Source organism: Heterodontus francisci, chromosome 33 (assembly GCF_036365525.1).
Source record: "Heterodontus francisci isolate sHetFra1 chromosome 33, sHetFra1.hap1, whole genome shotgun sequence".
In the NCBI taxonomy this organism is placed as follows: Eukaryota; Metazoa; Chordata; class Chondrichthyes; order Heterodontiformes; family Heterodontidae; genus Heterodontus; species Heterodontus francisci.
In genome coordinates, this window is record NC_090403.1 from 57,585,113 (window position 1) to 57,611,586 (window position 26,474).

The 26,474-nt window shown below is 42.3% G+C and overlaps 1 protein-coding gene across 4 annotated transcripts in view; it reads right to left on the reverse strand.

Moving 5' to 3' along the window:
• Positions 1-2,370: 2,370 nt before the first annotated feature.
• LOC137348261 (zinc finger protein Aiolos-like) overlaps positions 2,371-26,474 on the reverse strand; it is a 213,415-nt gene continuing 189,311 nt past the window's right edge. For 3 of the 4 annotated variants that reach the window (XM_068013689.1, XM_068013688.1, XM_068013690.1), the window contains exons 8-9: positions 15,992-16,117; positions 2,371-8,268 (exon numbers count right to left, since the gene is read on the reverse strand). In XM_068013689.1, the coding sequence (XP_067869790.1) occupies positions 7,553-8,268; positions 15,992-16,117 (842 nt within the window). In that variant the 3' untranslated portion in view covers positions 2,371-7,552. The remainder of the gene's footprint in view (positions 8,269-15,991; positions 16,118-26,474) is intronic. The other variant, XR_010969106.1, reaches the window with a different exon arrangement.

Genomic DNA, 26,474 nt, shown 5'->3' on the forward strand with positions numbered 1-26,474 from the left:
TTTATTATAGGGACAGTGTCAATGCACTGGCGTTTATTACAGAGACATTGTTCCCGCAATAGGGACCAATTTTCCACACTGGATTTTATTATAGGGACCGTATCACCATCTGGAGGTTGATTACAAGGACAGGATTACTGTACTGTGGTTTATGCAGGGTTTATTATAGGGACAGCGTCACTCTACTGGGGTTTATTATAGGGATAGCATTACTGCACTGGGGTTTATGATAGGACAGAATCATCGTTCTGGGATTTATTATAGGGACAGTGTCACTGTACTGAGGTTCATTATAGCGACAATGTTACTGCATTGGGGTTTATTGTAGGGGCAGTGTTACTCTACTGGAATTTACTATGATACCTCAGGGATGGCTACAGGAACACCATGACCCTATTCAATGCATTGCTGTAAGTGGGATTGAATTGCTACATGAGCAGGACCACCACTGTGTCTTTACATCAATTTAAAATCCAATTTAATGCAAATTTACTGTAATGTCACTGCAAGTTTGTTGCAGTTCAGTTCTCCACGATCAAATCGCGCCTGGATCAATGGGATGAAGGATCCTTCTAACTGTAGATGAAATGCATTCGGACAGTTTTTAACCAATTCTTAATAGAGCACTAAATACGTTTTAAATTTTGCAAATCTGACTGAGAGAGGCCACATGATAGTTCTGTGGGGAATGGAGGAATGCCTGACTGGGCAGGGACTGAGTCTCTGCAGCCAGGGAGAAGAGGTCCTTCAATGAAAATAGATTTTACTTATGATACCAGACCCCAACTTTGATGATATTTATGGAATTGCTTGTATTTGGCACAGCATATGTAAATTCTTTTTTGGTTTTGTATTCAAATGATTTCTTAAAATAATTTATTTCAAATGATCTGCATCTGTTCTGATCTTCCCAGCAGCTGTGTGTGTGGAGAATGCCTGTGGTCATTGATCTGTGTTAATTTACTGTACTTTACGTGTGGCAGGGCACAGTCTGGTACCTAACACGCAGGACAGATTCCGGCTGTTGATTAAATTTAACGGTCTTTCACCCACAGAATTAATTCAGGACTAATTTCTCGCCTCACCCAATCCCCTGGACTATCTGTTAGTGCCCCAGAATCTGGTTTAGCTCCCACAGGACTGCTTACAATCCTCTATTTGACTCAGTGGCACTATAATTATAAAAATATATTTAAATTGCCAGTACAGAATGAGCCTGGAGTGAGTGGTGTGAAATATGTCAGTCAGATGGGAAATCTGTGCCAGTGGGAGGTCTGTGCAGGTTTACAATTTGGGGGAATTCATATCATTTGCACAAATCTCAAGTGCACTTTCTCAAGGGCAGTTAAGAATGGGCAACAAATGCCAGCCTTGCCGCCGATACATCCCATGAAAAAAAATGTTTTTTCAGGAGACCAAGACCCTGCTGTACCTGCACTCTGAAAATGTAGTCACATTCTTCATAACTGTTCAGGTGAGGCGGGGATGCACAGGACCCCCTCCCTCCGTCCCCATTCCTCCATCCCTTCTATCCTGTCCCCCCCTACTCTATCCCCCCAAGCTGTGAGACATAGGCTAGGACTAGGTTTGCACGATTGGACTAACAGTAAAGCTGATGGGAGGGTCAGCACCTTTAGAGGATATTGCCACCATGCGTCAAAAATTCCATGAGTAATTTGGTTTTCCAATCAGGTAAAAATCACAGAACTCTGTACCTTTGTCACACCTGCACATGACAATGCTGAGGAATGGTGTTTGTGGGAGAGAGCGTGCGCACGTTAAGGAGACCCACATTTTGAATATGGGCATAGCTGGATTTCCTGAACTATATGTGTTCAGTGGCAGCACCAAGGTACCAAGTTATCCCCTGCAGTTACTCGTTGCATGAATAATATTCACAATCATGGTGTCCCTTTTTATAAATTTCTCCACCAGAAGCAGAAATATATTCTGCAGTACAACTATATCAGGAACCTTCTCCAGATACTGTATTAACACAGGTGGGCCAGACCTCTCGCCATCTGGGATATTCGGTACTTATAGTCACCTGGACTGCTTTCTTCCCATGAGGTATGTAATCAATGCTAGGTCCTTTAAAAACAGTGGTTAAACAGGCAGTTTAGAGCCTGCCAGCAATATTAGAGAAGGAAAATATCTCAGCCTCTTTGATTAAAAGACAGAGGCACAAATATGTTGTAACTTCAATGAGCATCAAATGATCTGACTGATTTCAAACGTCATTAGTTTAATGGTTGGGCTTCTCAAACTAATTTGCAGTTTGCGAACTCATTACCTCCTGTCTATCTGAACAAAGGAGAAAATAAAACTAAAGAAAGACTGCCTGATTCAGGAACACATCACAACATAAAGTATTTTCAAAGTCTTTATTTGACAATTTATTTCATGAACCTAACATAATCCTACACTACACAAGAACATGATTTAAAAATGGAAAAGAAAGTCTTGCATTTCTATAGCGCCTTTCAGAACCTCAGCACGTCCCAAAGTCCTTTACAGCCAATGAAGTACTTTTGAAGTGCAGGCACTGTTGTAATGTAGGAAGCATGGCAGCCAATTTGTGCACAGCAAGCTCCCACAAACAGGTGATAATGACCAGATAGTCTGTTTTTTGTTGATTGAGGGATAAATATTGGTTAGAACACTGGGGAGAACTCCCTTGCTCTACTTCAAAATAGCGCCATGCGATCTTTTAGGTTCACCTGAGAAGGCATTCAGGGCCTTGGTTTAACGGTTCATCCAAAAAACAGTGCAGTGCTCCTTCAGCACAGCCCCTTTGACAGTGCAGCACTCCCTCAGTACTGCACAGTGAGTATCAGCCTGGACTTTTATGCTCAAGTCTCTGGAGTAGGACTTCAACCCACAACCATCTGACTCACAGACAAGAATACTACCCACTGAGCCACAATTGAAACAGATACTAAACTCTAAAATACCAAACTTCCTATTGATAGTTGTAATAAAAGTGAAATGTTTATAAAAATTTTGCCGCACAGGTTCACAAGATCGTTCCTGAGGCTCCTTCTCTTCTTTGGGAGTGGGCTACAGTATGAAAGACTGAAAACACAGGCCACTTGGTGTTTTGATTGCTGCTGAAGGATTCAAGCTACAGATTATTAACCCATTTTAGCCTGATCTTTTCCATCTGGTTTTGCCTGAGAGGGAAACGTGGTTTTAAAGGTGGGATCATGAGACATCTGTTCAGTCTCAAGGTTCAGACACTCCCACCCCAACACCACTCTTCCGCCATCTGACCAGGGTTGGTGAGGTTGGTGGGCGCAGGAGGTTGGGGAAAATGAATGTCGGCTCAGAACCTCTGATCCACGATAGTTTGAGACAGGATCAAATTGCTGGGAATCCTACAACACCGCAATCGACCAGATGCTACCCAACTTAGCAATGACACAACTGGAGCAAAGGCCCTGTCCCTGCTGCTCTATTAGGTATTCTGACAGGGAAGTTGCCCCTGAAAGTGACTTCCTTCAACTACTGTGCTGAAAGCACTCGCACCTCACACGTTTATGGAATGAGCTGTTAAAATACTGTTAATCTGCTTCTAGCAATGTTGCAAAATTTAAAGGAGAGGCATTCTAAGTAGTTTTAAAAAGGAATTAACTGGCACCACTATTTAGACTGCCCTCGACATGAGGGCAGGTCATCAGTGTACATCAGTGTAAAGGTCTGTTGGTTAGTTGAAGCACAGAGTTCATATGTATGGTCCATTAGGTTTAGTGCGGGGTCTCTTGGGATTTTGCTTGCTCTGGCCAGGCTAATTCCCAACAGTTGGGATATTACTGGTGGGCTTGGTGTTTTATTTCTAATATGACTCACAATCCAGTTTTTTAAATGACAAGCAACAAGCTTTGCATCAGAATTCCATTCTCAGCGAGTCTGACACACCCAAAAGGAAACTCTGTTGTGATTCAGCTGCTTGAGAAGCCAAGGTCATTGCTTGGAACCTTTATTTTCATAGACACAATATCTAATATAATGTATTCACTTCATATAACAGTAAAATATAAAAAATACACGCCAATAGTTCCAAATAAAAGGAATTATATTACACAAAGCAAACAAAGCGCAGCTCAATAGTTAAAAACAAAATATATAAAATAAAAAAGATCTTTGTTTGGAAGTGATAACTTTACTGTGTCAATCTAGTGTAAAATCTAATGAAGCAGGAAATATAAAAATGTTTCACATTTACATTCACAGTAGAAATGTATTTATTTTGGGTGTTTATACAGAAACAGCTGCCTGTTTCAGACAGTACGGTGAATCTGCTTTCCTGTTTGCACAAACTGTTCCTGTGGGTCCCTGATCAGATATGGGTCAGTGATTACTCAATCTGCTGTCTCAACTACTTATAATGGAACCTGGCCTAAATCTCAGCTGGACTGTACAGAAGGCTGTCTGCCTACCTGTTTTCTCCCTTTGCTCACTACTGTTTCCTTTTACTAGTATTCCATTGAATCACTGGAGCTAGCTTCAAAAAATGAATGCACTGGATCTGCAGAGTGGGAATGTTTTTTGAGAGTGCTCAAAGGTGAAAAATCCTTCAATATCAGATTAATAAAACAAACACACCATGCCCATCAGCCTCTGAAAGATAAAAGTCAAGTTCAAGGTTCTGAATGAGACCTAAAACATGATCTTGACCTTTTCCTTGTCAGATACTGACTTGCTGTGCATCTCCAGAATTTTCCTTTTTTTTGGTTTCAGTTCTTTGTTATAAAGATGCATCGGTTACTTCGCTATGGGTAAAGAAGCCTACAGAAGGTGAAGGGTTAACAAGTTGGGGATGCGATATATCCCATGTGGGTGTGAACCATAAGATGAAGCTGCAGCACTTTGAACAAACTGTCACAGTTGGATATTGCTTGTGAGATGTATACACGTTAATGAACTGTATCAGCAAGACAAGTTCACATTTCAGACCAAACAGGATAAGCTCTGTGGAAAACTATGTAATTGTAGTCTGCATTGTGCTGTCCATTAAGACTGTATAAAAAATTAGATGGATCAGAAAAACAGCTTCTTTACTGCACAACCCATGGGTTGGGCTCTAACTGATATGAACTACAGTGCAAGCTCAAGTAATGTGCTTTCAACATTAAGCTGCTGACTTTAACAGGTTACTTGGTTGCATGTATCTTCAGTATATTGTACTGTAAATATACTCACAACCTGCCAAAGGTGAGATTAATGTTTCAGGATTCTCATGGACTCCCCACTAGCAATATTACTCGATCAATCCAATTGTAAAGCTTCCAGTAAAACTTGCCAAAGTAGAGAAACACCATGGAAGTAACTGGGGTTCCTGGGAGCAGCAGCCAGGCCCAGGCAGTGTGATGGCACTGCTGAAATTAGACGCATGATTAGATAGCCAGATCTGTAAGGCTTGAAAGGGAGAATAATGAAAGATCAAAAATTAAAGCAGAAATGTTCCAAGAGCAAGAACTAGAAGACCAAACTAAACACCTGCTAGATTACCCAATAGCAGGGTATTAAACTCTGCTGAGGCCATTCCTAGTGTTATACTGAATTTTACATTAACAAAAGGAATACTTGGGTTCGCATGCAAGCTGAGGGCATGGTGCCAGCCCACACGTGCCATACTGGTCACACTAAAGAGTGACATGGTGCCAGCCCACATGTGCCATACTGGTCACACTAAAGAGTGACATGGTGCCAGCCCACACGTGCCATACTGGTCACACTAAAGAGTGACATGGTGCCAGCCCACACGTGCCATACTGGTCACACTAAAGAGTGACATGGTGCCAGCCCACGTGCATGTCCCATTTATCATGCTGCAGAGTGGCATTGCTCAGATGCAGTTATCTCAAAGTGCCCATGAATGTGCACAGGTTAGATTGTGACTCCTGAATAGAAGCGTCATACAATTATGCAGGGCTGGGTTTAACTGGGACCATTTTCTGCATTTCTTATTTACTTGTATGGAAATAGGAAATAAAAGTGCTTTAGCAGTACGTCCTGAGATCTGAGCTTCCTATCTTCCCTGCAACACACAAACATGTTGTCTAAAATCTTATGTAACAGTATCTTTCAGCAACACTATGTAAAAATTATAATGCTGAAAATCATAAAAGGAACATGAAAATTAAAATGATGCCACTAAGGATGGAATGTAAAGAATGATATTCTAATGATACCCGTTGAAGCTAGGATTCTAAAAGACTTGTATCAGAAATTACCAACTACATCATTACATGAGTTCCCTGCATGAATGATTATCGCATGTAGTTGAAGAAAGCAGGAATGAGTGCCCATGCTTGATGCACATATGCAGTGCATGGGGCTGTCTTCATGGCACTTTAGCTGAACAAGGGAACAAGACACAACTTGACAAGGCACAGACTCTGCAGCTTGTTCTGTTCTGATATTACTGTCTTTATACAATATAAAAGCAGTATTGAAAAGAAGGTGTAAACTATTTACAGAAGCAAAAAGAATGAAACAAGAAAGGCAATCACAAAGTGTTTGTTTGAGGTTTGATATTTTCCATGCATGCTTCTCCCTTAAATTGGCAGGATGCAATGCCTGGTGCCACTCCACTGTATTATCAATTGTGGAATGTGGGCTGTTCTTCCCTTCAACATGGTTGGAATTAAATTACATTCCCTCGTACAACCAGCAATTCAATGAAACTCATTCATTTGAGGCAAGTGACAGGTAACTCTGAGATTACCCTTCTCTAAACTGCAGGAAGTGTCTGAATGGCAGGTGGCACTGGAATAAACTTTTATCAAACTGAGGTACATGAATTCTGAAGATCAGAAAGCTCTGGAATTCAAACATGTAACCAACTGTTTGGAAGCCAAGAGATCAGAGTTAATGGAGTCATGAATAAAATATTCTTTGCAGAGATGGCAGATTTACACAGCAACTGGCGTAGTAGAGAGATGTCTAACTCCGTCAATGTCAGAATTCCACTAACTCCCTGAAAGAACAAATGACATCCTGTTACAGGGACTCAGGCAGATCTTGATTAAGTATTTGAGGAAACAATGAAGTGCACTGCTCACAATTTTAACTGTGGGATGGATCAGCTCGTTGTCTTTCAGCTGCTAACACAGGAGGGTGACTTGACATTTCAATCTGGTTTCCCATAACTTCACAGAAAGTCACAGAATATTGAAGACTAATTGTTCAAATTGGAAAACTTCATTGTTCTTTTAGAAGATGTATTGTACAATGTTCAGGTTCAATCAGCTCTGCATCTTGGTCTGTACCTGGATAATACCTTACTGCTGGGTACAGTCACTCTGTGTTCAGTATTGATGCTTAAATGTTACTCAGTGAGTTCATTACTGCTACAATGTAATGCCTCCAAGTGATTTAGGTTATTGCTCAATGAATGAAATGTCTTTGACCTGAGTGCAGGTGTACAGATTTCAGATTAGTGCACAGTAAGGCACAGAAACACAGCATTAAGTATGAAAGCGAAGCATGAGGTCTAAAAAATATTTTTGTTCTTTTTGGCCCCTGGATAGAATGTGATCTCTGCAGCTCATTTTCTGTAGTAACGGTGCTCTCCTCTCGCTATATGTGAGGAGAATTCATATCTGTCCTGGCTGCGATACCCACACACATTACATTCAAATGGGTCGCGAAAACCGTGGCAGCCCATATGTATAGTAAACATCACGTAATCCAGGTACAGCACCCGACAGTGGTCACATTTGAAGACTCTGACCTGTTCACCCTCGTTAGTGATCACCTTAAACATCTCGCGACCCAATCCCGCTGTTGTTTTGATGATGTCAAATGGTTTGGGGTTCTCTTTGGCTGCAGGGATGCCATTTCTTATTCGGGGTGCAATCATGTGATGCTGCAGGTAGGCCTGACTCTGCCGTTCCTCGTGGTTACTCTCTGTGTCCGTGGAGTCCTGGCAACTATTGCTGGGGGACGTCCCTCTTTCAGAGGACTTTGTTTTCAATTGGGAGCTGCTGTTCTCTGCGGCTGCATCTCGCGTGTGGCCATTAGGGGCGTCGGAACGCGTGAGTGATAGTGGGTAAAGGCTGCTGATGACAGACACCATCTCTGAAGTGGGAGCAGGGGGTGCTGTCTGAACAAGGGGTCGCAATGATTCTGCCCCCAGGTAGGAAATGGCATTGTTGATAGCCTGGTCCATGAAACGAGTCTGCATCATTTCACCCTCCTTGTCATAAGATGGGATTGAGGTGTACTGCAGATCAGGGTAGCCTAGGCAAAACTGCTTCTCACCTGTGTACAAAAAGAAAGTAGATTTCAGGGCTCAGGAGGGGCATCACAATTCAAATTTCACATCAGTTGAAGAGCTCCACGGACATAAGGAATGAAATTCCATTAGTGAGGAAAATGGGTTTTATGGGCAACGTCGAGTGTAATTTGTTGTAATATGAGCTGGTTCACTCACTGAAATTGGTGCCTAATATTTGGATCAATAGGAAGTGGGGGTCTGTGGGAGAGGAGGATCAGTAACTTCCCTGGGGTCTGCGAACTGTCAGTTTGCTTATTCAGTGTTGTACCTGAGACCTCAGCAGCTGGGGAATATTCTGCACCATTTATTCTGGAACTTCCTCCAGAGCCCAGTGTGTGTGGCTGCAGACTGTATTCAGGACCCTGCACAGATCCTGCGGGGTGGGAGGGGTGGCAGGGGGAGTGGTAATGCACAGTATTAACATTTGTGAGTTTTAATACAGGTGGGAATGAGTTCTTAAAAATGAGAGAAACTGTTTGTAATGTTGCTGTGAACTAATGCTATATGAAACTGAGACTGTCACATCAGATATCAGTAATCTAAACAATTCTCAATTTCTTCATAATCTTAATTTCCTGTTTTGTATTTATGCCACCCACAGTATGAATTTTCCAAATGTCACTTCTAAGGAGTATGGCGTTAACCCAATCTTCAACACTTTTAATTTACTCTAACCTCAAATTTAACTCGTCTTCTCTATTACATTTTCTAAAACAGTGCCATCATTTCTATTCTTTGCTTTGCCTTTCCTCATTATTAGAGTTTAGTACAACTCACTTCCTGCTATTGAAAGGACTAACATTGTGGTCCAGTTCTTCCAATGTGGAGCTACACTTGAAGGGAACTGGGGCTACAATGTCACAGGTCTTTCTCTGACCTGTACTCCTGGTGTGTGCATGACTCTCTTTTGGGAGCCTGGGGCTGCAGAATTACAGAATTACTGAACAGTGGAATTACTCCCAGTTAAACCATGAGATTCCAGAGTATATTTAATGCAGTTATTAAAAAAGGCACAGAGATATTTAAATAAAAGCAAAATACTGCGGATGCTGGAAATCTGAAATAAAAACAAGAAATGCTGGAACCACTCAGCAGGTCTGACAGCATCTGTGAAAAGAGAAGCAGAGTTAACCTTTCGGGTCAGTGACCCTTCTTTGGAACTCTGAAGGGCGGCACAGTGGCGCAGTGGTTAGCACCGCAGCCTCACAGCTCCAGCGACCCAGGTTCAATTCTGGGTACTGCCTGTGTGGAGTTTCCAAGTTCTCCCTGTGTCCGCGTGGGTTTCCTCCGGGTGCTCCGGTTTCCTCCCACATGCCAAAGACTTGCAGGTTGATAGGTAAATTGTCCATTATAAATTGCCCCTAGTATAGGTAGGTGGTAGGGGAATATAGGGACATGTGAGGATGTGGTAGGAATATGGGATTAGTGTAGGATTAATATAAATGGGTGGTTGATGGTCGGCACAGACTCGGTGGGCCGAAGGGCCTGTTTCAGTGCTGTATCTCTAAATCAAAATCAAATAGGTAGGTGGTAGGGAAATATAGGGACAGGTGAGGATGTGGTAGGAATATGGAATTAGTGTAGGATTAGTATAAATGGGTGGTTGATGGTCGGCACAGACTCGGTGGACCGAAGGGCCTGTTTCAGTGCTGTATCTCTAAATAAAATAAAATAAAGAGCAAGGGACAGCACAGCATGTCCCAGTGAAACGCTCCTATTATATGGGCACCACTAGCCCTTTACATTCCCTCAGATTGGCACTCAATTTACAGCTATTTTGTGTATGCAAAAATCTCTCTGATATGCACGTACCTTATTATTGTTCATGCCTTTAGCTAAGGTGTGATTGTGCACTTGGGCGCTGTATTTTCACAAGTTGCGGTATGTGTAAATAAGGACTTGTTGACCCAGGTACCTGCTTAATAAGCTTAGCCAGCAGTCCAACCCAATCAAAACTCACCATCACATGCACCTGGAACCTGTGTTGTTCCAATGAGAAAAACACTTTTCAAGCCTAGGTGCAGATGAAGTAAATAGGGTGGGAGAAGGTTTATCTGGATTATAGGAACGGTCTGTTTCTGTGCTATAAATTCCATCTAACTTTATAACTGATGAGCCTGTCTGTAGAACCACTCACCCAGTCTGTTCTATGGATATTTTAGGGTCTTATGGCCAATGTTCCCTCTAAGATGCATGGCCACAGCCTAGCGAAGTCCCTTTAACATGCATTTGCGGCTACACAAATTTTTTTTAAGGGGTTGCATGCTTAAAAAGATCGCCTGCAAACTTAAAAAAAAAATTAGATGGTATGTTGCTTATGACCCCACAGATAGGAAAACTTTATCGAGCTCCCTCTAGATGACTCAGTGTGAACAAGTAATCATGTGAATCATGTCCTTTTGAACTCAGCGTGAAAAAAATTTCACTTTTAACAATTAAAATGATCAAAATACTTTATATTCAGATTCTAATCAAGCATCTGGCGTAAAAAAAAAACGACTCAGATACCAGGGTATGTGCCGACGTTGCTGCAGAGATGTCAAAGACCCCACAGCAACACAGGCCACTGAATGTCACTGAGTTAAAAGGAGGTTCTGACAAACAACAACAATCTCTCCTCCCATGCCATGGGGCTGCACACTGTATTCCCACTGCAAGGGTCAGACAGGTAGTCAGATATTTCCGTGTGTTACCACTCACTCCCCTTGGTTTCCTGAATATTCCCCAGTGTGCACACAGATGCAAACAGTCTAGGTAAAAGGGCAGCAAGCATGAAAGTGTAGCATGCTTACTGTGCTGGCTTCCCAGTCATGAACATGCAGCAACATTCTGATGCGATCACTTTATATGACTACTCTCTAAGTCACTGCTATTCTCTTCAACCTGACTTTCCAATCTTCTCTTTTTTTCTATTTCAGTTTCTCAACCTCTGCATTTCAGTTTTCAGCTTCCCCTCAACTCCAAGGCTTCAAAATTGCAAATGTCGCCCTGTTTAAAGTGTTCACTATTTTAGACGTATCCAGTCCCTCTCTCTCTGGTTCACATTGTGAGACTTGGGCCTTATGTTGTCAGGGCCACTCACTGGCTCAGATTAATGCTCTCTTACTGGAGGAAAGAAGATCACTGGAAGATTTGATGCAAGGCTGAGAGGTACAAGTGGTGAGCACTCAGACTGTGAGCTCAGACTATAGATACCCTCTGCTTGGAAGCTAGCTTCAGATTAATATCAGTCCGCAGGGTTGGAATGAACAAACCTCCAGTGAGACTCCCAGCCACAGCAACTGATTACTTCCTTCAAAAGGCAAGTGCATAACCAGCTGGCTGTAAATAGGCCTAGGAATAGATACAGACCCAAAGAATCTGACTCTCCAGTGCTGCTGCAATGACAGGCTTGTGCTGGGGTCTGGGGAAGAGCTATTTTGCAGAGGACAAAAATCCAGAGAGACGGGGGTGGAGGGGGAAATGGATTCATATTCAGAGTTTTTCTTAATTTCTTTTGGGGACCTGGAAGTATTTATAGTAAGTGGCATAGAGCCCATGATAAGGATAGATTGCATATAGGCTGTGGAAGGTTTGATAGGCTGCATAGTGCTCTCCTGTATCTTTCCTTTGTGTTTAGTGAAAGCCTGTCCTTATAGAAAAGGAACACAGGTATTAAGAGGTGGCACAGGAGAAGTCTGCAACCTGAAAATCAGTGCTTTATTAAACTGTTCCACATGCGAACACTTCTGCATGGTGTAAGTAGAAATTTGTAAGTATTTGAAACTGAAATTCTCACCACCTTCAACCCCTGCTTAAATTCAAACTCAATGTTTAAATATACAGGAACACTTAGCTCCAGTAGAAACATTTAGACATTGAATTACTATCTACTGTTAAACAGTGAGAAACTATTCTACATTTCTATTCCTGAATAAAGAGCTTGATTGTGGGTACAATGTGATATTATGCAGTAGATTCCTCTGTCTCCTTAGATTTTGAGAGCCGCAGCTGCTATTGTGAAACAATAAAAATGTTCAGTAATAGCATCAAGTTTAACATCTTAGGAAGTTGTTACTGGTGCATCATGATGAAGCTCTGTCAGTAACAGAATCTTTGGTGCAAATGACTTTAGGATGTAATAAATTATAGTTGCTCTCCATGAGAGTGGCATTGAATCTAATGTTTTAGAGTCATAGAGTTATACAGCACAGAAACAGGCCCTTTGGCCCATCGTGTCTGTGCCGCCCATCAAGCACCTAACTATTCTAATCCCATGTTCCTGCACTTGGCCCATAGCCTTGTATGTTATGGCGTTTCAAGTGCTCATCTAAATACTTCTTAAATGTTGTGAGGGTTTCTGCCTCCACCACCTCTTCAGGCAGTGCGTTCCAGATTCCAACCACCCGCTGGGTGAAAAATATTTTCCTCAAATCCCCCCTAAACCTCTTGCCCCTTACCCTAAATCTATGCCCCCTGGTTCTTGATCCCTCCACTAAAAGAAAAGTTTCTTCCTATCTAACCTATCAATGCCCCTCATAATCTTGTACACCTCAATCATGTCCCCCCTCAGCCTTCTCTGCTCCAAGGAAAACAACCCTAGCCTTTTCAGTTCCTCTTCATAGCTGAAATGCTCCAGCCCAGGCAGTTTTAGTTTAGCCATTTTTGGTAAATTTTGTTCTCACCAAAATGAGGGACATCACTGCTGAGAAGAGAGTTTTACATTTTTGACCCCTGTGTCAATGTCAAGCATTTTCAGGTCAAGGTAAAGCATAGGTTAGATACAGAAGAAAACTACATCAGCTGTCCTTGTAAGCCCTTGGAACAAATCTGTGCTCAACAACTTAGTACTGTGCACTTGCAATTACTTGGAACAGGGCTAAGAACAGTAAAGCTTCATTCTTACACGCCACTTGCCATTAAACCTGGATACAGCCAGAAGCAATGGACCACAGACAAATATCTCAAGACTGAACCAGTGGTTCCTGAAAGCACAGACAAGGCTTGTATTCCCATGAATGTAGAATATTAAGGGACGATCTAATTGAGGTATTTAAGATGATGTCAAGCCAAGTTTGTGCAACCTGTCCTCATAATTTAAACCTTTAGCCTTGATATTGATCTGGTGAATCTGGTCTGCACCCCTTCCAAAGCCAATATATCCTTCCTGAGATGCGATGTCTGGAAATGAATGCAGTTCAGTTCCCAACCCCAGCAGAATCACATTGGATTGACAGGCAGACCCTGATCCCAGCAGCACTGTTTTCATCTTTCAGTCAGTACCTGCATCAAGAAGCCACAATACTGCAGGTTCCAAGTGAAAGAGGAAAGCAGCTGGGAGTGGGAGCTGAATCGAAATATAGTACTCTCCTGCTTGCGATGGGAACTCTGTGGCAACTCAGTCTGTGTTATGTAGAATATAGAAGTTGTGTACAGTGAAGATGTACTTTGTCTGACCTGTGCACAGCTTATGGAAGCCCTGAGTCTGTACCAAAGAACCATTTATATTAACAGACCCGCCTTAATTAATTTGAAACTGAGAGAAGTGACTCACGAGCTTAAAGACTCATCAACATGATTTGAAGTAACCTGACCCTGTGGCTGAGGACCTTGCATCTTCCCTCTCCCTACTAAAGCATGCATAATCCAAATGCTGTGGGTTTGGTTTAAATGAGTAAAACATATAGATATCTATCACAATGTTCTTACATTTACGGGTAATATAAATGTCAAGAGATCTCCAGCAGATGAAAGCGATTGTTCAAATCATCTTGGATGGATACTTGTTACTTTCTCTCTCATTTTATAAAAGAAAGAGATAACAGAGTTCAGAAAAACCGGTGTGAAAAAGTCTCCTATGAACAGGAAGAAAAACCCTGGCACTTTGATCCACGTTAACACTTCAGCTACTGGGTTTCAATGCAGCTTTGCAAAATCACACCGGAAAACTCTTTGCAAAGTATCTTTTAATGGTAAATAGATGCGAACAAACTGATATAAACTGGAAAACTTCAGAGAAAAAGTTCTTTTAAAAAAAGTATTGCCTGCAGATTGGAAATCTTTAGAGGTTGTGTTGTACAAACTTTAAAAGGGTTAAAATACCACAGGCAGAGGTGTCATAGAGTTGAGTATTTTTATCTCTTGCAACTGCTGCCAATCTGAAACTATAATATTACGCTTTGGCAGATCAGACATGGGTGATTTTATTTGATGTGTTAAGTTAACCCTTAGACTATTGCAGATCAACATTTGGCTGCAAAGAAAATTAAACTGATATAACACAATTCAAATTTCACGAATATGTTGGCAGCTTACTTATGCCAGGCTACGTACTTAATTTCCTGATGTTTCACACAACACTATTTGCTTTTTCATGAGTTAATAAACGTTTAAAAAATATCCACATTGATCCATACAAACAGAACTTTACACAAACTAAAATGGAAGAACACCCGATAGGTGAAGTCTACATATGAGCACAGTGCGTGCTGATATTATGGACCTGTGTGTTCTACTTTTACACTGGTGCTAATCCATTTAAATTGGTAAAAAAAAAATCACACACAACAATGTAATACAAGCTCTTTAAGCATTCGACCTGACTTTTGCCAACTGGAAGCTCGAACCTAAAGTTGCAAAATATTGATTTGATTCTCAGAGTTGAAATCTAATAGCTAAATTTCCGAATGCTCAAAGCAGCAGAAAATCTTAATAAGCTATAATTTATTTCAATTACCTTTTTATAAAATGATCAGCATCTGTCAGTAAATGCAGTCATATAAATTGTAAAGCATTTTTGGTTTTTAAAATCCTGCATCACACTTAGAATTTCAAATATGTCAAATGACAGCACAAGAGAAAAATATAGGTCAGAATATTAAAACGTAGAGCACACTGAGCACAAAATACAAGGGCTGAACTAGCTTCTGAGTTTCCTATTAGATTGAAGTGATGAGTGTTTTTCGCTAGGTGCTGATGAATGTTTAATATAATTCACCTCTTGTTTTCCAGATTTCCTTTGAGGCTAAGAATAGCATTCTTTATTTCAATTAGCATTAATTGAAAAATTTGTTTTAGTTCACTGGAACTTTCTTTATTGTTTAAAAGTGTGATCCCTTTGGTGGAACCTGAACTAGTTAATCTTTTAACAAAACTTACATATATATGAGTGAATGATGTTCTGATGTTCTCAAATAACATCACAGCAACGATAAATTGAGTCTCAAGTCCTTCAGATTCTCAATGTATCAAAAATGTTTACATTTGCAGTAAAATGTTAATAAACATTACATTATAGACAGTGTCTGTACAGTAAATGGACATAGCTCTATAGACAGTACTTGTGGGCTACCGTGTAAAATGGGAATTTGTTCAACATAATAACTGTTCTAAAATTCACTACAAAAATATCATTTTTTTTCTTGAAAGAACAAGTCCCAAAAAGTTTTAAAACTCAAACCTAGATGCATTTTTCAATTTTACAAAAAGCTGCAAAAGTCCAACAACTGCTAACTCTACAGCAGCCAGTTATTAGAGTTCTATATCTGTAAAGGTTGATTATTGGTACAAGCACCACTAGAAGAGGCTACCCTGCCATTTATGAAAATAAGAGCTCAATGCAAACATGAAAGTGTAAAAATCCTCAGCTTCATCTGCAGGAACTGGTGGGCGTCAGAAGTCAGCTTACTTACACTGACTAAAATAAAGCATCTAAATTCTTGTTCTTACCAATAAATTTTTGAGGCATTGAGCTTTTCCGTTTGGCAACATTACTAGCGAGCCTGTCAAGGACCAGAGCTCTCTCGGATCCCATCTCTGCCTTCAGGCTGTGCTGTCGAACTTCTTCAGTCTCTGCTAAAAGAGAAAAAAAAATCAACAGAATAACATGAGGTTTCACCTCTGAACAGAGTTTGTGTGGCAGGTGGAAGGAAGCTCTGACGTAATAACTGAGGGTACTGGCTATGACCAGTGGGGGCATGGAGAGAGACCTTGTGGTTACCAAAGTTATGTTGGAGATGTACTGATACCAGTGTTATTTCATCACTGGAGGAAGTAACTGATCAAAATTGGGCTTGGAGTGAAATGAGAGGGAGATAATGAGAAACATTTGCCAAATCAGCATGAAATTCTATAATTCTGACTCACCATGCTAACAAACTTTAGGCAAACTCTGAACTATTTCTGCTCTAAAATAAGACAGTTCTGTTAATCTGGTGAAAATGTACCAGCTAAATACTGGACAGTTTTAGAATTTATATTATGCTATCTCCAGAAGAGCCAGTGTGGAGCTCACACAGTCCTACAGGCTGCAGCTACTCATGCAGCAACTCACATGAAAGTGAGTTCAATTTATTTTCTGTACTGGTCAAATTACAGGATCACTAATACCAGAATTTTAGAATGATGAATACCTGGAATAGTTCAGGTTATATGCAGGAAAAGTTTTGCCACTGAAATTTCTTATAACAAAAAATGGAAAATTACCCAAAATTACATCAAATCGTCACTGGATACGGGGTAGGTGCCTGAGGATTGGAGGTCTGCGAACATTATACCATTGTTTAAAAAGGATGTGAGGGATAGGCCAAATAATTATAGGCCGGTCCGTCTGACCTCGGTGGTGGGTAAATTATTAGAATCAATTCTGAGACATAGGATAAACTGCCACTTAGAAAGGCATGGATTAATAGGGATAGTCAGCAAATACTTATTAAGGGAACGTCATGTCTCGCTCACTTGATTGAGTTTTTTGAGGAAATAATGAGGAGGATTGATGAGGGTAGTGCAGTGGATATGGTCTACATGGATTTTAGTAAGGCATTTGACAAGATCCCGCAAGGCAGACTTGTCAGAGAAATGAAAGCCCATGGGATACAGGGGAGTGTGGCAGGTTGGATCCAAAATTGGCTCAGTGACAGGAAGCAAAGGGTAGTAGTCAACGGATGTTTTTGCGAATGGAAAGTGGCTTCCAGTGGTGTTCCACAGGGCTCAGTGTTGGGTCCCTTGCTGTTTGTGGTATATATTAATGATTTGGACTTAAATGTGGGAGGCATGATTGGGAAATTTGCTGATGACACAAAAATTGGCCGTGTAGTTGATAATGAAGAGGATAGCTGTAGACTCCAGAATGACATCAATGGTTTGGTTGAGTTGGCGGAAAAGTGGCAAATGGAATTCAATCCAGAGAAGTGTGAGGTAATGCATTTGAGGAGGGCAAACAAAGCAAGGGAATACACAATAAATGGGAGGATATTGAGAGGGGTAGAAGAAGTGAGAGACCTTGGAGTGCATGTTCACAGGTCCCTGAAGGTGGCAGGACAGGTAGATAGAGTGGTGAAGAAGGCATATGGAATGCTTTCCTTTATTGACCGAGGTATAGAATACAAAAGCAGGGATGTAATGCTGGAATTGTATAAAACGCTGATTAGGCCAGAGCTGGAGTATTGCGTTCAGTTCTGGTCATCACATTACAGGAAGGACATAATTGCTCTGGAGAGAGTACAGAGGAGATTTACAAGAATGTTGCAAGTGTTTGAAAGTTGCAGCTACAAGGAAAGATTGGATAGGCTACGGTTGTTTTCCTTAGAATAGAGGAGGCTGAGGGGTGACTCAATTGAGGTGTACAGAATTATGAGGGGCCTAGATAGAGTAGATAGGAAGGACTTGTTTCCCCTAGCAGAGAGGTCAATTACCAGGAGGCACAGATTTAAGATGATTGGTAGAAGAATTAGAGGGGTCATGAGGAAAATCTTTTTCACCTAGAGGGTGGTGGGTGTCTGGAATTCACTGCCAGGAACAGTGGTGGAGACAGAAACCCTCAACTCATTGAAAAGGTACCTGGACCTGCACCTGAAGTGCTGTAACCTGCAAGGCTACGGACCAGGTGCTGGAAGGTGGAATTAGATTGGACGGCTACATTTTTCAGCCGGCGCAAACACGATGGGCTGAATGGCCTCCTTCTGTGCAGTAATTTTTCTATGGTTCTACCATTTTCCTTTGGATTTAATTTGTGTTTCAAAGTTGTGTATTCAGTGATTTCATCAGCAGGGCATCAACCAGAGCCAGACAGATATTCCGCCTTATTTTGAGAAAAAAGGGTGTTTATAGTTTACTTTTGAAGTAACTTCTTTCCCAGATTTCCAGCATCTGCAGCTCCCTGGTTTTGTTTATATTGCTGCACTTGTGATTCCGTATCCTGGGGATGGGAAATTCACATTGACTTCCCAGTGTTACCCATATTCCAAGAACAAATAATGAAAGACGTAAAACTACCATAGTGGCTGTTAGAGCAGAATAAACCTGCCCTTCAGCATGTCAGAGAGCTTCGAGAATACACTTGCTTCTTGTGAGAAAACTTTCGGTAACAAACACCAGTTTATGTGACTTAGGCATTGAGAATAAAGGGATACCTGGACAGCATCGGCACATGGGGTTCGGTACTGCTTGTGTGAAGGATCTGGACTAGTTGAGCCAGTCAGTTTCTGTATTGTAATTTCTGTGTTGAAACACCTCCCTGTGCTCTGCACCTCTCCAGATGACAGAATGAATGAAAGGTGAACTGCTCTGTATGTGAAGTAACTGCAGAAGCCTCAGGAACCAGATTTTAAAAATATGAAACACTGGATTCATTATTATATCAAAATCCAATTTTTGTAGAATTAATTCTAAAGGTTTGCGTGCCTGGCCTGAAACGGTCAAACTGTCCACATTCCTCACTGAGCTGCCTTTCTCCAGACTTGAGTCAAACCCTGGTCTAAGAGGGAAGTGCGTCTAACCCACTTCACTAACCAATAACTTGAATGCTAGATGGTTCATTGAGCTAGCATTTTATATGATGGCAGTGACGAGGTAAAGGGTTTGATATTGTGCTGTTCCATGCATGCCAGACCTGTATCAGTAATGGAGTTCCCTCATTTAGGCACACAGCAACATGTATAAATGTACAAGACTTTCAGTAGAGCCATTCATTTATGGGTCTTGTTTGGGAAGACCTGAAATGAGGAGATGAAAGTATACCAGAAACATCTTCCTTCATGTGGAGGAGTTCCTCATTGTGTGTCAGCCGTGGCTCAGTGCTAATACTCTCACCTCAGAGCTAGAAGGTTGTGGATTGAAGTCCCACTCCAGAAACTTAACCACATAATCCAGGTAAATCTTCAGTGCAGTACTGAGTGAGCAATGCACTGTTGGATGGACAGTATTGAGGGAGTGCTGCACCATCAGAGCGGCAGCACTGAGGAGTGCTGCACTGTCAGAGTTACCGTCTTTTGAACGAGATGTTAATCCGAGGCCCCACCTACCCTATCAGGTGGATGTAAACGATCCCACGGCCACTATTTTACCCAGTGTGCTGACTAATATTTATCCCTCGACTAACACTTAGAATGAATGATCTGGTAATTTATCAATTGCTTTCTGAGGGATCTTGCTGTGTGCTAATTGATTGCCTCAATTCCCTACAATTACAACAGTGATTACACTTCAAAAGTGCTTCATTGGCTGCAAAGTGCTTTGGATGTTGAGTTTTTGAAAGATGCTATAGTAATGCAAGTCCTCCTTTTATTGCTTATATTATAGGCATAATAGTGCCTTACTCCCACGCTAGCCTTCTTCAACCTGGGGATGAAAAGGAAACAACTTATAACACCCAGCTGAAATATCTGTTCCAGACAGTGCCCTTCCTACATATCCCAGGTGAAATTACTTGATCCCAATCAGGCTTTCCTGATTTGTGTTCCCTTTGACTGTAAATGTACAAATAATGAAGACACTGCGTGATGACATTATAAACTTGAAACAACTAACAACCCTTTGAGCTCTAAATGTCCTCTCAGCTCCACCAACCTTCTGACTCGATAACCTAGAATAGCAAACTGCAGAACAGGACAGAACCAGCAAACTCTTTCAATAATGCTCTCATACAAAATGCTTTTATAATATGTATATATTACAGATATTTATATATTTAAACATATTTAATTGCTGCAGAATTTCTGCAATGCAGGGTTTTGAAATGAGAAATAAAAAGAATGCAACAGCACGTCACAGATCAGAGGCTGTGACCTATATAATGGGATGTGATATGATGATATCTGAATGTAGTGCCCTATTTAATAAAATGGAAATTTTACATAAAGGGAAATAAAATGATCACATTTTTAACCTTTAGATTAATGGCAGGTACAGAAAAATGACAGGCGTCCTAGGCCAGCTAGTCATTTTTAAAAATTTCAGCTACACAACCTGATGGTGAAACCCATTGAGTATAGCATCTGTGATCAGTGTCAATTAATGAAATGGTTGTTGCAAAATGTCTCCCTTCCAGAGAACATTACATTCCCTGGGGTCATCGCCTTAGATTCATCACAGGGCCTGGTCTATACCCAGTGAATGTGATAATCATGCCTTGTGAGAAGGTCAAACTGTAATCACCTCATAAACAGCTGGGTATTTGAAATGATGAAGCTACCCCATCAAACTGAGGACATGGAAATAGTGTTTGTTGAAATGCTTGACCTCTCAAGGCAGGACAACACCAGTCTCCCAAAAAACCATAGACCAGTCTGAGAGCATGAAAACCTTTCCCAAGGATGTTTGAAATAACATCATGCTATTTTAAGCCCTCATTTTGTCTTGTATCGAAAGATTGCAGGCAGTGTATTCACGATTCTCTGATGTGCATGCACAATAAACAAGGATTTACCCTACTGTGTCCTGCTTTGTCTCCAAATAAGATGACACAGCTGAGTTTTGTCAGCTGGTGTGTGAGGACCTGTGGGACAACTGTCCAAGCAGTTCCTCAATAGCAAGCCATCTCAGTACAAATGAATGTGCAACATTCCAACATCAGCTGTGAAGACAATTGCTTTGTGCACTCCCTTGGGGCTGAAGAACACCTTGTATTGGCCACAGCTACCCTGGAAACTGAACTATAGATACCTAAAGTGAAAATCCCAATCGGAGATGTGGATGGAAGTATCTTTGAGATTGACTGTGTCCAGCCAGTTCTCTGTGGACTCAATGCATGAGTAACCTGAGGCAGTGTAAGCATCCTAAACCTTTCCTTCTTCAAGAATTTGTTAAACCTTCAGACGTTTAGAGTCATAGAGTCGTACAGCATAGAAACAGGCCCTTCGGCTCACCGTGTCCATGCCGATCATAATGCCTATCTATACTAATCCCACCTGCCTGCATTAATTCCATATCCCTCTATGCTTTGCTCATTCAAGTACCTGTCCAGATGCCTCTTAAATGTTCCTGCCTCCACCACCTCCTCAGGCAGCTCATTCCAGATACCCACTATTCTTTGTGTGAAAAATTTACCCCTTTGATCCCCTTTAAACATCCTCCCTCTCACCTTAAATCTATGCCCTCTGGTTTTAGTCACCCCTACCACGGGAAACAGACTCTGGCTATCTACCCTATCTATGCCTCTCATCATTTTATATACCTCTATCATGTCCCCTCTCAGTCTCCTTCACTCCAGGGAAAACAGACCCAGCCTATCCAATCTCTCTTTATAACTCAAGCCCTCCAAACCAGGCAACATCCTTGTGAATCTTTTCTGCACCCTCTCTAGCTTAATCACATCTTTCCTGTAGTGCGGCGATCAGAACTGCACACAGTACTCCAAATGCAGCCTAACCAACGTTATGTACAACTGTAACATGACGTCCCAACTCTTGTACTCAATGCCTCGGCCGATGAAGGCAAGCATGCCATACGCCTTCTTCACCACCCTGTCTACCTGTGCTGCCATTTTCAGGGTACTATGTACTTGCACCCCAAGGTCTCTCTGCTCAACAACACTTCCCAGGGCCCTGCCATTCACTGTATATGTCTTGCCCTGGTTTAACTTCCCAAAATGCATCACTTCACACTTGTCTGCGTTAAATTCCATTTGCCAATCCCATGCCCACTTTCGCAGTTGATCTATATCCTAGAATTGGACAACATCCTCCTAATTTCTTGGGTAACATGAAATATCACAAATTAATCCTGTTTCTTTCTTGAGGCTGAGAAACTTGCTGGTAATTTTTTTTATTCTTTCATGGGTTGTGAATGTTGCTGGCAAAGCCAGCATTTGCTGCCCATCCCTAATTGCACTCGAGAAGGTGGTGGTGAGCCACCTTCTTGAACTGCTGTAGTCCATGTGGTGTAGGTACACCTACAGTGCAGTTACAGAGTTCGTTCCAGGATTTTGACCCAGCGACAGTCAAGTAACAGCGGTATAATTCCAAGTCAGGCTGGTGACTTGCTTGGAAGGGGACTTGCAGGTGGTGGTGCTCTCATGCATCCGCTGTCCCTGTCCTTCTAGGTGGAAGAGGTCGTGGGTTTGGAAGGTGCTGTCGAAAGAGCCTTGGCGAGTTGCTGCAGTGCATCTTGTAGATGGTACACACTGCTGCCGCTGTGCACTGGTGGTGGAGAAAGTGAATGTTTAAGGTGGTGGATGGGGTGCCCATCAAGCAGGCTGCTTTGTCCTGGATAGTGTCGAGCTTCTTGAGTGTTGTTGGAGCTGCACCCATCCAGGCAAGTGCAGAGTATTCCATCACACTCCTGACTTGTACTTTGTAGATGGTGGACAGGCTTTGGGGAGTCAGGAGGTAAGTTACTTGCCACAGAAAAAATTCCCAGTCACAGACCTGCTCTTGTAGCCACAGTATTTGTATGGCTGGTCCAGTCAAGTTTCTGGTCAATGGTAACCCTCAGGATGTTGATGATTGGGGATTCAGCGATGGTAATGCCATTGAATGTCATGGGGAGATTATTAGATTCTCTCTTGTTGAAGATGGTCATTGCCTGGCACTTGTGTGGCACGAATGTCACTTTCCACTTATCAGCCCAAGCCTGGATGTTGTCCAGGTCTTGCTGCATATGGACATGGACTGTTTCAGTATCTGAGGAGTTGCAAATGATACTGAGCATTGTGCAATCATCAGCGAACATCCCCACCTCTGACCTTATGATAGAGGGAAGGTCATTGATGAAGCAGCTGAAGATGGTTGGGCCTAGGACACTACCCTGAGAAACTCCTGCAGCAATGTCCTGGGGCTGAGATGATTGGCCTCCAACAACCACAACCATCTTCCTGTGCTTGGTATGACTCCAACCAGTCTGACTCCATGTGATATCAAGGAACACCTGAAGGCATTGGATACAGCAAAGACTACAGGCCTTGACAACATCCCAGCAGTAGTACTGAAGACTTGTGCTCCAGAACTAGCCGCATCCTTAGTCAAGTTGTTTCAGTACAGCTACAACACTGGCATCTACCCGACAATGTGGAAAATTACACAGGTATGTCCAAACCACAAAAAGCAGGACAAATCCAATCCGGCCAATTACCGCCCTATCAGTCTACTCTCTCATCAGCAAAATGATGGAAGGTGTCATCGACAGGGCTGTCAAGTGGCAACCTGCTCTCCAATCTTCAGTCTGGGTTCCGCCAGTGCTCTCAGCTCCAGATCTCATTACAGCCTTAGTCCAAACATGGACAAAAGAGATGAATTCAAGAGGTGAGGTGGGAGTGACTGCCTTTGACATCAAGACAGCATTTGATCGAATGTGGCATCATGGAGCCCTAGCAAAATTGAAGTCTCTCAGCCATGATTCAGGGGCCCTCTGTGTCTGATTATTACAATCCAGGCGTGTACTTTCACCACTCCTCAGTGCAGTCTTTGACCCTCAATCTCCATGTTGAATGGACACTTCAGATGATGCAGGATCAATAAACAGGGCAGAGAGAAAGTCTGTGAGAGCGTTTGCTGCTGGACATGTGAGTGAGTGATGCAATTGCACGGATGATGGTGTAGGGGAGGAAGAGCTGAGGGATAGTGTCAGACAGTAGAAAAACAGATTTTCTTTCCACTCCCAGAAGAATAATTATGCACCAAAGTCTGGTCAAATCCAACAAGCAGTTCAATTCAAAATCACACTGGCACCTGGATACAATGAAAGAGGGAAAAGTGTGAAAAAAGGTTCTCAGTGTCACCCTCATTTTCTAAAATCTCAATACTGATTGGCATATCACAGAAGACCCCCTTAACTAACACATGATGCCCCTCTGTGACCAGCTGAAAATAGCATATTGCAGTCAGAGACTTCAGTTGAGGATGGTGGAGAGCTGACACTATCAACGAGTCCCCGGGTATGGGAACACCAGCTACATGGCTCAGTGGCTCCAGAAATGCTGTTTCTGCCCTTCCCTGCTGGGCCATCACCTTGTTGGGTGAAACCTAAGTGAAGCTCAGCACAAGTTGGTGCTGAAGTGCTTGCGACACTCAAACATGTCAGAGGCTGGCAACTGGCATCATCCTTATGCTTCCTTTTTCTATCACTCATTCCTGAATTATGCAGGACTGTATTAGGAGCTAGTATAGGCAGCTGCAACCAGAGAGGCAGAGGTCTCAGGCTTTGAAAACAGATGGCTCAGCAATGCTGCAGGTTCACTGTGTTTAAAACAGCATTTGAAATTTGTTGGCTGGCTAATGTATAGCATGCCACCAACTGTACCATAGAATCTTTAGCTGCAATCTAAAGTGTCAACCAAGAAATATGACTACAGACATCAGTTGGTGCTGAGATAAAGATCGACTGTGGTAATGGTACTGTACGTTGGTTGCAGAGCTTTTTAACTGGTGCAGAAAGCAAGATAATGGCTAGCTATGAGTGTTGGCTGAGTAACAGTGGCAATCAATGTCAGCTATAATAGCACTGAAGCTGTCAGTCAGCAACAACATATACTGCTGTCAGAAACACTATTAAATCCAGCCACCCACCAATTGGTTTCTGTGTGACCAGCTGATTAGCCTGATCTGCTCCAGCAGTGTGCAGAAGATGCTAAAACAGGAATCATGGAAGAGGTTGGTTTATTGAACACCCTCTTGGTGAGAGTGAAGGAGAGAGGTGTTTAGACTGTTGGGTGGACATTAAAATCAAATTGAAATGAAAATCGGGCAGTTTCTAAAATGGGTTCCCAATCTACAACACCAATTTTATACCTGGGTGGCAAGCTGAAAATCTACTCCTTGGAAATCTGTAGTCTGGGAATGATTGGGAAGGAGTTTAGACTGTAGGAATTCTAGGAATGAATGGGAAGGGAGCTTAGATTGTTAAGGGCTGATTTTAAGTTGGCCTGCCTGGTAGAAAACACTCACCACCCCGCTGCCATATTTACTGGGGCATTCTGTTGGATGGCCCAGGCTACTGTCAAAATCAGGCAGAAGGCATTCTACCATATGTAAATTGGGGTGCTATAAGTTACATAGGACCCACAGCAATTTAGAGTGACAACTGGATAGTGTGGACTGCACACATTTCACCTGTCAGATTGGGTGGTGCAAAGGAAAAGGCCCCAAAATGAGCTCCACAAGAATTATGTGGCCTGATGCCACCATGGGCTATCCACCTCCACGATTGCGACCTGTCCCCTCCAGTGCCAGCCTAGCTGACTGCCATGCAGATCAATCAGCCTCTGTACCTTGCACTATTGGGCCAGCCTACAACCGGTGAGATGCATTGATTCATAGAATAGTTACAGCACAGAAGGAGGCCATTTGGCCCTTCGTGTCTGTGCTGGCTCTCTGCAAGAGCAACTCACCTAGTCCCACTTCCCCACCTTTTCCCTGTAGCCCTGCAAATTTTTCTCTCCAGATAATTATCCAATTTTCTTTTGAAGGTCTCCACACACTCTCAGGTAGTGCATTCCAGATCCTCACCACTCGCTGCCTCATGTCGCTCTTGCTTCTTCTGCCAATCACCTTAAATCGTCTTCTCTGGTTCTAGATCCTTTCAGCAATGGGAACAGTTTCACTCTATCTACTCTGTCCAGACCTCTCACAATTTTGAACACCTCTATCAGAGCAGCGCGAATCAGCGAGGCTATAAACAGCAAGGAGAAGGAAGGCAAGAGTTCAGTTGGAGCAGCGCGAATCAGAGAGACCAGCGGGACTCTAAACAGTGTGAATCAAAGAGACCAGCGGGACTATAAACAGTGTGGAGAAAGAAGGAAAGAGTTCAGTCAGGGCAACGAGACCAGTTGGGCTATAATCAGCAGGACCAATGGGGTTCGCTGTCGCCTGTAACCAGTCGGAGCCCACGTTCGGAAAGAGAAAAAAGGTGTGACATCACAGGGAAGCAAGTAGGTGATTGACTGGTGAGTATTGCAGCTTAGGGACCGCGTCTCAACAACTAGGAGACTAAAAACACGAAA